The sequence below is a fragment of the Nannobrachium achirus genome (assembly GCF_963921795.1).
Source record: "Nannobrachium achirus genome assembly, chromosome: 13".
NCBI classification, from domain to species: Eukaryota; Metazoa; Chordata; class Actinopteri; order Myctophiformes; family Myctophidae; genus Nannobrachium; species Nannobrachium achirus.
The window spans coordinates 36054240-36068501 of record NC_137833.1 but is presented as its reverse complement, the minus strand read 5'-3'; the positions used below and the strand labels follow the sequence as shown (position 1 = coordinate 36068501).

Below are 14262 nucleotides of genomic sequence, written 5' to 3'. Positions count from 1 at the left end.
CTGGCAGCAGGTGCTGTTGAAAAAGCTTATTTGAGAGTTGTGTGAAAAGACCATTGCAGTCCACAGGAAACAAATTGGGCGTGTATAATGCTTTCCAGGTCTTGCTTGGACATGACCTTCATGCGTCCATTTGGTTGACATTTGCACATTCACCGGGTTAGAGTGACACTGAGGATTTTAATGTGTACACTGACCACGCTGATAGACAGAGAGAAGGGGACAAAGGAGAGGAAAAACATGTGGTACGAAGGCAGGAGGAGAGCTGGAGATGAAAGAGCATAGGAGAGGGTGAGATAATGAGAAAGAGGAAGATGTGTTGAAAGAGGGAAGCAGAGAGTGTAAGGTGCTCTCCTGACGAGTGTGGTCTGGTTACGCACGCAGGTGGGGTCGTAAATTCTGGTATGTCTCTTAACGACCGATACACACACACACACACTTACGCACACCCACACGCACACCCACGCACACACACACACACGCATGCACGCACGCACGCACGCACGCACGCACGCACGCACGCACGCACGCACGCACGCACGCACACACACACACACACACACACACACACAGGTGCGTGACCCTTACTTGCGGTAGAGTTCAATGTGAACCACTGCAGGACCGATTCTCTCCACCACGTCGGCGATGAAGTTGTATTTGTGTCTCGGGCTGTCTGGGTTGTCTTGGGCTGGAATAGTAACACACACACACATACACACACACAGAGACAGGATGTCAGAAGACTAAAAACAAACTGAAAAACAGTGGAATAGCACATGATCTAACAGTGGAGTGAAAATAGAAACACCGTCCATGAAACTAGTCTTTTTCACAACAGGACAGGGAGAGGAACACATGCATGCATGCACGCACACTTTAACACAATAGCTTTTATTCCGTTATTTGTTCTTCTTCTTAAATATCAGAGAAGTTCCAGAGCACAGAAAACACACACAGTCTTTAACCTTTCCACTCATGGGTACCAGTACCACCCAGGCACCCTCTGGCTATTCATTCCACAAAGCCCTAACCTTTACATATACACTCATAATAACCTCACCCTATAACCTTGACAATAACCCAAATTATACGTACGTCCTAACCCTAACATCATGCCTTTGGTAGATGAGGAACAGCCACAAGGTATACCTCCATTTCCTAAAACGTTCTTATGTCCACAACTCAATTTGGTCCTCGCAAATGTGAATAAACAGCATCTCAAGGCTTGTGCTGTTCGTGTGTGCATGTGAGTGTGTGTGTGCACACACGTGTGTGTGTGTGTGTGTGTGTGTGTGTGTGTGAGTGAGTGCGTGCGTACGTGTGGGACAGGCTGAATCACTGAATGACCTGTCCCACCATCGTATCCGTCCGTAGCAGCGGGGAACCTCAGGAAACATTGACTGGTTCACCAGGTAATTAAATCCCACTCAAAGTGAGCACTAAAACCCACCCTTTAAACCCAACCCATGAATTACGACTTCCAAAATCCACATTGGGACGGCGTTGATCTTAAAGTAAACTCGACGTCCATGCCGTGCTTTGTCTTTCCGCTCGCTAAAACCCTAATTTTGTCTCGACCAGTGACAATTTTCATCCATTTCCCCCTCCACCCCACCCACGCGCCTGAAATTTGTGAAGCATTTGTCAGAGGCGCCCGTATGAGCCCTCAAGATATCATTGATTACAGTGAAGGGGTAAGAACAAGGACAGGAGACATTCCGCTCGGGGCACAGTTAAACTAACACATGGAGCGTGGAATGAGTGCTGCCTTGCCGTACTGGATGCCACTAAATTATACAGTGTGGTATCCTCAAAACATTTCTCATGCCGCCGGGTGGAAAAATCTAGGTATTCTGTAATCTGTGCGCTCGAGGACAAGTCTGTCTCCGAGGATGAATTCTGTCTAGCTGTCTACAGATCTGTTTGTCTGTCTATATATATGTCATAGTATATTGGAGAAACAGCACATTCGAGACGCGGAGCACTCGTGGTGCGGCACGGGGCGGAGCAAGCGGTCGCCAATACAACGTACTCCAGGCGGTGCGCCGCTCTATTGTCCACGACACTGCGAGCGGCTACCGAAGCCCCCCTGTATCCACGAAGCCCAAACGAGTTACGAGGCCCCCCTGGGTCCACGAAGCCCCAAGCGGCGCGAAGGCCAGCGGACCTTGGTCCTGCTCTTCGCCCCCGAGCGCCGCAGGCGCGAGTGGCCGCGAAGAGCGGGCCAGGGCCGCGCGGCCGGCGGAGCGCCGCGCGAGTTACGAAGCCGTGGTGAATGCAATCGTTATATTTATGCCCAGGCCGTAAGGCCTGGGCAAGCGCACGTTAAACGCCCTGTCCAAGTGACTACAATGGAGCTAATGGCTAGGCTAGGCTAGGCTAGGCTAGGCTAGGCTAGGCTAGGCTAGGCTAGGCTAGTAAATAAAGAGTAAACACTTCCGGTCTGCGGCGAGTTCAAAGCGTGACGTAACTCTCTTATCCAGTGGCTGACGTCGCCATCTGGTGGTGATTAGTGTGTGGTGAACGTCAAAACGAGTGCTCCTTGACAACTTTTACTGGTTTCTTGAACATACTGTAACATATATATCTATCTAAAGCAGGGGTCTTCAACAGGGGGTCCGGGACCCTTAGGGGGTCCTTAGAGTTACTACAGGGGGTCCGCCAAATCTGTGTGTGATAGGATCATGTTTTTTACATGAATCACTTGAACCCTAGCATCCCTATTCTTAGTGTAACATTAGCCAAAGAATAGCAGATCTACAAGCTCACAACGCCTCGCAGCAGAGGTTTGGTGTAGAGGGAAAAGAAGAGCAGACTAGTAGGTATTGACAGTTCAAGTGGTTGAATATATTAATCCAACAGATGATAGTGCTGTCAAACAAGTATGAGCTGTATATGAAATCCATGAACATTTTAAAACTGCAACACAGTTTTTTACGTTATGTAGTGGGGGTTAGGGATGGGACGATACGCGATATTATCGTTTATCGTGATAGAAAACACTCACGATAATCGTATCGTGGAGATTGAATTTATAGTGACATCGTCCTCCGTCATGCACTGGGATGAATTCACCTTTTATTTGCCGAGCTGAATATCCAATACCAATTAAACCCTCTATAATTGATAAAAGGTACTTATTTACGTACTTGATACAGTCTTTTTTCACTCTCTATCAAATGTCTTTGCCAGATCTACAAGCCAGATCACAACCCTTGTAGATCTACTATTTTTTGGCAAATGTTCCACCCCAGGATAATGGATTTTGATTATCGCGATAATATCGTAAATCGCGATTTCCTTTGTCACAATAATCGTGATATGAAATTTTCATATCGTCCCATCCCTAGTGGGGGTCCCTGCTTCATCTTTCTCTCTGCTAAGGGGTCCTTGGCCTGAAAACGTTGAAGACCCCTAATCTAAAGTCATCCCACTTAAATGTTATCAAGACAGTACAATTAGTTGTGCATAAAGAGCAGGTGCGCTTCCTCTGATTGCTTCTTAAGCGGTGGGTACTCAGCTACAGAAGCAAAACTAATTGAAAAATAATCACCCACAAGTGGAAAACAGCAGCACTCCAAAAATAAATGATGCGTGAAGACGTAAAGGCTTAGATGCAAAGTGTTTTTTAATTCTGCTTAGAATAAAAAAGACAGAATAAGAAATACTTTATATGAGTCTTTAGGTCTTGCATGACAGGCGTGTACAACTGTATGTACGGGTTGTGCTCAGAATTATTCAACCCCCCTCTGCAAATCTAGTTGCTTTATTGGCTAAATTCACCATCTGACAACTGAATGAAATAAATACATCATTGAAGAACAATGTAAATAGCTCAACAAAAGTAAAATGTGTTGTTTTTATTTCCAAATTCAATGCTAAATGCCACTTTCACTTTCACTTATTCACTCTTAATTACACCTGAAAACATCTTTAATCAACTGCAATCGACTAATCAAGGGCTTAAATAGTTGCATCAGATGTGCAATCTGGCCTGAATAGAAGTTTGTTGACTAACCCTAACCCTGATTAGAGCAGTTAAAACATGGCTAAATCTAAGGAATGGTCGGAAAAGTTCAGAGAAGAGATTATTGCTTTGAAAGAAAAGAGGAAAAGAATATAAAATAATTGGCAAAGACACTGAATGTTCCAAAAAGTACAGTTTTGAGCATAGTTCACAAGTTCTAAGTCAAAGGAACAGTGGCTAATGAACACATTTGTCAGAGGGGATTAAATAATTTCAAGCACAACTGTACATACATAAAGTATACAGTATAAGTCACACAAGTACACATTCCAGAGTCCAAAGTCAGTGACTTTGGACCTATATGCAGTGGAAAGTGTGTAGTCATTTTCCCCTGGGCTAGCTTCACGCCCCAGAGGTCCTGGTCAGTGCGATAGGGTTGGACAGAGAGGCAGGGCCCAGTGTCCAGGGATGCTGTTGTTTCTGGAGCGTCTGCATGGGTCATCCTCCAAACAACTGTCTCCTTCACTTGTCTGTGTTATGATGAGCGCTGGCTCCGGTCACAAACACGCACACACGCAAGCACGGACACACACACACCCTGGCTTGAGCACACATGCACTCAGACACATGCACTAGTATATGCATTCATTAATGAGGAAGCAACATGCATAGCCACAGGTCTAGTATGGCACAAAAGCACGCACACACACACGCACGCACGCAGGCGCACGCGCACACACCCACACACACACACACACCCACACCCACACACACACACACACACACACACACACACACACACACACACACACACACACACACACACACACACAGAAAGCCACAGCCACAATTGCTCACACAGAAAGACACACGTTGTATGAATTATGCAAAAACACAGTAACACACACTCGTGCACACACAGACACAGTTCATTTGTTTCCACACTCACACATTACCATCACAGCAGAGCAAAAATAATGATCGCTGATTTGGGCCAAGTGGTGACGACTCTGTGAAACCACAAAACAGATGTAGCCCAGTTCAGCAACTCAATCTACAAGGTGAAAGGACCAGGGATGGGACGATATGAAAGTTTCAGCTCAACAACGCGGCGTGTTGTGAGCTTGTAGATCGGCTATTTTTTGTCAAAGAGATTTGGTAGAGAGTGGAAAAGAAGACTGTATCAAGTACGTATATTATAAGTACTTTTTACCAATAGAGGGTTTAAATGGTACTGAATATGCAGCTCGGCAAATAAAAGGTGAATTGATCCCAGTGCACGACGGAGGACGATTTCACGATAAATTAAATCTCTGCGATTATCGTGAGTGTCTTTTTTATCACGATAAACGATAATGTCACTTATCGTCCCACCCCTAAAACGGACCAGGGAAGGTTTTTATTCAGCGGCTTTATGGACTGTGACAGATTCACTCATAATGAGGAACTCTGACTGAGGCAGGAAAAAAGGTTGTGGAATCAAAAGGGATTGAAACGCAGCTGTGCAGGTTAGAAAGTGCACACAATTGACCTCAACCATTAAATCCCGAGTGTCACTGGAATGTGGATGTAAACGGGTGGGTTTTCATGAAGCACCGCTTCAACTGAATTATTTCTGTCAAGGCTTGGTTGATGGAGGGTGACATCATGTCACAAGAGGCTCTAAAAGCGCAATATAGTATTATGATAGGGTGATCTAGGTAGCTCTTTTGAAATGTCTGTCCGTCGGTATAGAGGAAGAAATACGGTGGAACTATAGGGTACTATACAGGACTCTGACGGAGTCACGTAAAAGAAAGTACTTCAAGAGGATGGATGGACACACACACACACACACACACACACACACACACACACACACACACACACACACACACACACACACACACACACACAGACTCACACACACACACACACACACAGGTTTAAGAGACAGTTAAACAGAGATGAACTTGGTTAGGAGTGCTGTGACCCGAGAAAGGCATGCATTGAGCAAGAGAAAGGAGGAGGGTGGTTGGGGATAGCCATGGGAAAATGGCTGGAGAGAAAAGCTCTAAAACTGCCACTCAAAACAAAGACAACCTCAAAGTTGTACTCCAGCGGCGTATTAGAGACGGGAGATAACCTGTGCTTTACCAATTGTTATGCTACCACTTGTTCCTAACAGTAAAATGAACCATTGAAAAAGGACTTCACAAATTTCACTCACTTTCCTTGAGAAGACAGTTTGTGACTCATGAGAGTAGAAGTTTACACACATACACATACACATACACAGGGACGTGCAGAGAATGTTTGGCAGGGGCTGAAATTTCTAAAAGGGCCTTTTGGTGAAAATACTGTATCGAAAATAGCAGACCTCCAAGCTCACAACGCGTCGCAGCGCGACGCGTTGTGAGCTTTGAGGTCGGCTATTTTCGGTGCGTGATACCACACTGAACTAAGCATAATCAATTTCTTTCACCATAGTAAAAACTGAATTCATGGTCTGGAGAGGGCACTTTTTACAGACAGATAAAAGGGCAGGGGCGCAAGCCCCCTTTGATGTCTATGTGTGCACGTGCCTGCACATACACATGCACGCATGCACGCACACACACACCATCACTATCAGTCTGCTGACCTCCACTGAAAGGGTCATTGCCCACGCCCCGGCCTCAAAAGCCCGTCTCCTCCTCAGCTTTTGTGGGCTTCTGCCTGTTTTATGGGCTCTTGGAGGCGGAAGCAGCTCTTCCTTTTAGCCCTCCTCGACCCCCTCCCTCCCAGTCCCACCACCCCTCCCTTGCTCTTGCTTTCAGAGAAACCAGACCTGTCTTTTACAGCGAGATCCTCCGTCACGTCTGCTCAGTGAAGCTCAGCTTCTTCTACAGCCAGTCGTACAAGGCCTTGAATGGCGACCGCACCGTGACAAATCATTTCTATTATCGGCAGAAAACAGAATCAAGGAATTGTACTGTAGTTTGAGAGTGGAGTTAAAGCCCAGCTGAGTGCCACGCGGATAAAAGCGTACGCTCTCATATGCCCTCTTTGCCCCCAACTGACCGTGTCGTGGAAACCGCGGTTTCTCAAGCTGGAGATGGAGCTGGGTCTTCAGGGCCACCGAGCCGTGAGAAAGCTATTATGGAGTCCCCGCCAAAAGGTCATTGACGTTGGCTCGGCCGCAAAGTAATAGATCTTCATTCAGCAAGTTGAGAGATGTGTGAGCGCCGTACGTGGCACTCTAGAACAGGGTCATGATCCATTTAGCCTCCATGATGCCTGTCTGCGTCTTGTCAACAGACAAATAGATCTGTAACGGCTGCACACACATAATGTAGTTTGGACATTTGTTACCGGTGCTGGTAATACTACCCAACTACAACTTAATGAGCAAGGCTCCATCCACCATGTCGGTGTCAAGCATATCGTCGCTGTGTCGGGTGGAAACCGTGTATGTCCAAAACCTTTTGTTTTGTATTTATCATTTTTAAAATGATTTAAACTAGTGAAAACAGCCGATCAAGCACCGTGAGGCGTGGTGTGCTTGTAGATCTGCTGTTTTCACTACTTTTGTGCGACGGCCTTGTATGATGAAGCAGGGCTTTACTTTCTGGAAAGAAAAAAAAAACATACAAATTTGAAACTTGGAGATACGAGGTTTCTGCCCGACAGTGACGATATCGTCGTTTTGTCAGGTGGAAACCTTGTATGTCCAAAACCTTCCTTTTTTGTTATTTTAAAAAACTTGAAAATAGTGAAAACTAGCCCTTATCCGTTCGAAGATATGAGCTCCGAAATGATGTGTGTGGGTTATGGGGTGTGCACTGTGCACACAGTATGAGGGATGGAAAGTAACTGGTGCTTGCATGATAATATGTAGGAGCACCAATGTAAGAAACTAGAAGTTTGCGGCCCTTTGGGCAGCAAAAGTCTAGAGTTCAGGTTAAAAAAATAAAAAATAAAAAATAAAAAAAAAAAAAAAAAAAAAAAAACATTTTTGAAAAAAAAAACATTTTTTGGAAAAAAAAGTTTTGAAAAAAAATGTGTTTGAAAAAAAAAAGTTTTGAAAAAAAAAAGGTATTGGTGATGCGATGACGTGGTGTATACGGACGTTACTGCGATTGAGGTGAAAGAGAAAAGTGGAAAGTTGTGAGCTAACTAAGTAACTATTAGCTGTTAACTGTTTCCGGGTCGACTTGAGGCTGTTTTATACAGAGGCAAAATATGAGGGTAATAACGAATACAAGTGTATACAGAGGTTTGGAAACGACATCTTGCAAAGGTGACATGGGTGTTTGAATTTTTAAGCTATATTTAGTACATATGTAGTACATCTTGGCCAAGATCTTTGTGAGGGAGAACATGCAAACTCCACACAGAAAGGCCCTTTTGGCAAACCCCACCAAAAACATACAAATTTGAAAACCTGGAGGTACGAGGTTTCTTCCCGACAGTGGCGATATAATGTGCCTATTGGAAAACCAAAAGGGTCATAATTCAACTCCTGTTCCCTGCCGTATCATATTTTCTACTTTAATTACCACTTGACGTTTATAAAACGCCAATTGATGATTGCAACAGCGTTCATGAACACCAGCTGCTAATGTCGGAAACATTATATGGCAGGGAACGGGAGATTAATTATGACCCTATCAGCATTCCATATGCACATTCATTGTCTAATAAAAGATTTCCATATGAAAGACTAGAGTACTAATATGTGCTGGTGTCTCTCCCTAACTCCTGACCAGTCCTAGTTCCCACCTGCCCACCACAGACGGCTTTTATTACAAATCCAACCATCAACGCAAAGTTCACTAGGTTTCATTGTGGCACAACAGTGTCTGAGCTGGCATGAGTGATGGCTTAACAGAAACGTCAACAGAGGAAAGGGGGGGAGCAGGGGAGAGAGGCTGGAGAGCAGAGTGGAAGTGCAGCGCTGCATGGCCCGGGATGTGACATCAGGTTTTGCCTCCGGCTTATCAGTGCGATCGGGGAACGGAAGAGAAGCAAACACGCCTCTCCCGTGCCATGGTGGGAATAAAGAGGGGGGAGGGGGGCCACAACAGAGCCTGTGACAGTAGGGTGAGGCTGAAGGAAGAGGCAGGCAGCGGTGGATGGAAAACAGCATGGAAATTATGGGAAATTATAGGGCCGCAATGGGGACCATGAAGGGGAAATATTTGGAGAATATACAGAGACGGAAAGAGAAGAAAGAAAGAAAGAACGACAAAAAGAAAGAAAGAAAGAAAGAAAGAAAGAAAGAAAGAAAGAACGAAAGAAAAAAAGAAAGAAAGAAAGAAAGAAAGAAAGAAAGAAAGAAAGAACAGACAAATACCAGGACAGACAGGACACAGCCTGGGCAGAATCCATGCAAAAAGATAATCTTCTAATATTGATGCTGGTAAAGACAAGTCAAGGGGAAAGAATGTGCATAGTCAGCGTACTAAAAGTCACTAAGTAGAGTCACAGAAGGCCCATATTCATTATGTTGCCCGAGCAGAGCCTGCCAATATGAAAACCATAAAGACCAATCCCAGTCATCCAGTAGCCATGCATTCTGCTGGGTCTTCATGCGTGGACATTACAACGGATTACATGCATAAATGCGCCACACAACATCCTTAAGACAATGTATTCATCATTACCAAAGATCAACCTCGTTTAAAATTCTATTCGAATTATTTCTGCTGCCATACCGTGCCACTTGTGTACACAAAAGAAGTTACTTGAAATAAATGTGACCCCAAAGGCAGAAGCATAAACTGACCTACATTTCCTCTCCAAATTCAACAACTTGCATAATCAACCACTTCAGAGCCAGGCGCAGAATGACATCATGCTAAGTGGAACGGCGTGTGTTTTCTTAACACGGGCCCAGGTCACAAATACGTGAGCGGGGCCCGGAGGGGCCTCATGTTCTGGCACTGGAGACCTGCAGATCTCCTGTCTGAGGACAGCTAAACCACCACTATAACGTCTAAACCAGGGGTCTTCAACGTTTTCAGGCCAAGGACCCCTTAGTTGAGAGAGAGATGAAGCAGGGACCCCCACAACCTGTTCATAGATTCCATATAGTTTCATTGTTTGACAGCACAATCGTCAGTGTATTTTGGATTCATGTCAATTTGTGTTTTCAGATATTTAACCACTTGTCACTACTTAATAAACTTGACCTTTCACTCTGTACTTAGTCTGCTCCTTTTCCACTCTACAGTCTACACCAAAGCTCTTTGACGAAAATAGCCGATCTACAAGCTCTGAGCTTGTAGATCTGCTATTTTTGGCTAAAGTTCACGGAAGATATGAAGATATGGATATATATAACTAGAAATACTGTTCCTACGAAACAGTGTGGGCTCGCATGTAACACCATATATGGGCACAAAGATCTACCCTTTGGCTGCACCTAATCGGGAGATACGCGACCGTCACATCGCATACACAAACTTTAGAAGGCACTCGTAGCCAATCGGGAGGGAATATGGGAAATGGTGACAGATCCATGTTGATATAACATGACTTTAGAGATAGAGATCATGCTTTGTGTGATTTTAAATCTGTAGCAGTGTCCAAAAATGTGTTTGAAAAAATCGGCCTGATGGTGGCACTAAATGGGACAGATCCATGTTGATGACATGACTCTAGACATACTGTGTACTGCTTTGCTTGATTTTAGGGCAAAATCTGTAGGAGCAGTGTCCAAAAATGTGTTTTGCATACTTTGAACTGAATAAACAGTTCGATGGACAATCGGAGGCATTGGTGACAAAAAACAATGCAGAAGATTGGTCACCTCACTGTTGTTATATCTCAAGTGCTCACACAGTTAGCTATTTAGGCATGAGTTGACCTTTTGCAATGACTAACAAATGAGAAGCTGAACTCTATTGTTCGACAGTGGAGACAAAGCCAGATTTGGGGAATGCGTCATTACAAACAATGATACTTTTTTGATATAATATGGGAAACGTTACAGAATAAATGTGGGTTATACTAACTTTGGGGTTTCTACACGGGAAAATCCCAGTTGTCCGGAGTCCCAGTTGGGCGAACATTGTAATTATTGTCCACGACATTGCAAGTGGCGCGAAGGCCAGCGGACCCACAACTGGGACTAGCCCTTCTCCACTGGAGTGTGTGTGTGTGTGTGTGTGTGTGTGTGTGTGTGTGTGTGTGTGTGTGTGTGTGTGTGTGTGTGTGTGTGTGTGTGTGGCTGTGTGGCTGTGTGCATGTGTGTTTGAACAGCAGCCAGGTATTCCCTCATATGGCTGTCGGCTGTGATTCATGAGTGATGCGGTCCCCTCCGGTCCACAAACAGGAATAAGCAAAGAGAGAGAGAGAGAGACAAAGAGAGAGAGAGAGAGCGAGAGAGAGAGAGAGAGAGAGAGAGAGAGAGAGAGAGAGCGAGAGAGAGAGAGAGAGAGAGAGAGAGAGAGAGAGAGAGAGAGGGGAAATAAAAGAGATACCTCACTCCATCAGTGAGTTTCCAAACCTTGAGGTAAGTTCCTTCAGGAAAGGTTTTAAAGTTAAATCCCACTTTCATAATTAAAACATTAGATGGACATTATGTGAACACAACACACATATACACACAAACGTGTGCTTATGTTTATTCCACCATGTGACCATGTGAACTTAAATTTCACTGTTTTCCATTCCAGAATATCTCCAACTTTCTAAGTCACATTACACAAGCATACAGCATTAATGATGATGAATGACTCACTGATAAATGGTACACAGCATGCATTCTTAACTGGGCTGTACTATTTCATACACAAAGCATATCTGAAATGGAATGATCGTCTGTTTATTGTTAAGCTGATTGTGGTAACATTATTTTCATTTGACACTCGGTTAATATTAACCACTTGAACACTAGCATGCCTATTCTAGGGGATCATTCACCAACAATAGCAGATCTACAAGCTCACAACATGTGTAAGTAGTGTGTTTTCGGCAAAGAGATTTGGTGAAGAGGGGGAAAAGACACTACTCAAGTCAAGTTTATTATTAGTTAATAGTCTATCTATGCCATATTTAAAAACTTAATTAATGTTGTTGTCATTTAGATTAGCCTAGCACAGAAGTAGATTTTAGATAGCATTTTAGAAAGCATTTAAGAGGATTGCCACTAGCCATGTGACTGCATGTGTACAAACATACCAGAACTAATCCTAACCAATTTATTCTTCACAAGCGACACCGGCAAACGACGAATTATAGATTTGGTTGAGGCTGTACATCAAGTCAAGCTCCAATACCAAGGTTGAGTTCATGACTTTGTTTAACCAAGCAAATGGCTTCCTGATTTTGCCTAATTGTCATGCACGAATTACATGGCTCACAAGAAGGAAACAACACATTTCAATAGTGGCCTTTGTTTCTAAGACACATGGGGGTTTGTATCTGTGCATGCAGCTGTATGACATCTGTGTCCTTAAGCCCCTCCACTATAGCCACCCGGTATAAGGATGCCAATCCCCAAGGGATGTTTGTAGAAGTCAAACGTGACAGAGATAAAGTGAATCAAACTCTTTAACTAGTTATGTTTTGAACTGTGGTTATATTGTCAGTTACAATTTCAGTAAAGGATTCTACAGATTGAATTTATCAGTGTTAAATCCATTTGTATTGAGTGTACAGAATACAGATAAAACCCAAATGGACCCTTTGTTTCTGTTTGTACACTAGTACATTGGTTCTCAAATTGGGGTCTGGGGACCCACAGAGGTCCTTGAGGGAACTCCAGGGGGTCCCCAAGCTAAATTATAGTTAGATTATAGTTAGGATTGAACCAAATGGAACAAAATGGACCCAAATGGTGGTTCCATTTGTACACACTCAGAGTTAAATTAACATTGATTTTACAATATAAATTGGGGTCTCAGAGATAGGATTGCCATTAAATGGGGGTCTGTAGCCTAATGCATGTCAAACTGGGGGGTCCTTGAAATTAAAAGGGGTGAGAATCACTGCTAGAGCTGTAAAAATATTCTCTTATGTGAGGGTCCCTGGCATATCTTTTCAAATGGGGGAGGCAGGCTCATAAGTGTCAATTTGGGGGTTCTAGACATGAAAAAGTTTGAGATCCACTGTCTGCACTAGTAAGAGAGTTAAATGAGGCAGCCAGTTAAAATGAACATAAGCTTATTGTGTAGAAGTGACCTTTTTACCTTTCCCACAAGTTCCTCGCTGAATGAATAGAACGGGCGGCTGCTGGAGCCTCTGCGCCCGGCTGCTGACTCTCTTGAGCTCGCAGAGGTTGCGGTACGACACCCCGTCGCTGCCGCAGACGGGATCGGTGGCTTTGCACACGCAGATCCCGCTCTTGCTTCTCCTCCGGACCGTCGCGGAGTATCCCACGCCGCCGGACACGGAGCACTCCAGTCCCTCTCCGCACAGCGGGTCTCCGAGCTTCCCACCGGCGCCGCACGTCTCGCCCTCTCCCGACGCGCACACGGCGCAGCAGCCGCAGGCGTCCAGCCCCTGTCCCGCCGGGCAGTCCGTCGGTAGCCCGGGACACGTGGACTTGTCACATCGCGCAGGACATCCGATAGCGTACCTGTTGGCGATCTGCGCGTCTACAGGCACTATGGACGCGAGGGCCGCGGTTACGCACAGCAGTGACCAAAGCATCGTTCAAGTTTAAAACACGTACTACGCCAAGTACCTAAGAGGTAAATAAAAAAAGAACACACAGTGTCCCAGTCCTTCCTTGCTTGCAGTGTTATGGGATGTGAGAGCTCAGTAGTTTGGGAGTAAATCAGTCACTTCAGCTGGCCACTGCGCACCATGACGCGACTGTGCTGTGCGTTTTTCTTTTTTGCTGGCTCTGCAATTATAAAAGCCTCCCTCTACTGACTGCGCACATGAGACAGATGACCCATCGGCACACTTTCTAGGCGGTCACGTCACTGTGGTGGTGGGTGTATTTCTAAACCTAAAGTGCATTTTCCACATACTATTTTTCGGTGCGGGCTTATGACAATTGCCAATCCTGGAGAGTTCCTCATTCCTCAGAAAGCATGCCTGAATATCCGACATATAGTGATATATGAGGTAACAGTAGGTCAGGTGTGGGCACCAAAACTGGGCACTGGAGATATGGGCACCAAACCATCTGGGCACAAGAGACATGTGGGCACCTGGGCACTAGGGACATGTGGGCACCTCCTGGTCAACTCGGCACTAGGGACATGTGGGCAACTGGGCACTAGGGAAATTTTGGCACCAAAACCATCTGGGTACTAGAGACATTTGGGCACCTAGACAACTGGGCACCAGAGTCATGTGGTCACTGTTATGGACAAAAT

General features: G+C 44.9%; 1 protein-coding gene across 1 annotated transcript in view; it reads right to left on the bottom strand.

Moving 5' to 3' along the window:
- The window catches only part of LOC308296560 (serine protease HTRA1A-like), a 40030-nt gene extending 26267 nt beyond the window's left edge, over positions 1-13763 (bottom strand). The window contains exons 1-2 of the mRNA XM_080739855.1: positions 13123-13763; positions 586-685 (exon numbers count right to left, since the gene is read on the bottom strand). Of these exons, the coding sequence (XP_080595981.1) occupies positions 586-685; positions 13123-13585 (563 nt within the window). The 5' untranslated portion in view covers positions 13586-13763. The remainder of the gene's footprint in view (positions 1-585; positions 686-13122) is intronic.
- Between the last annotated feature and the right edge of the window lie 499 nt (positions 13764-14262).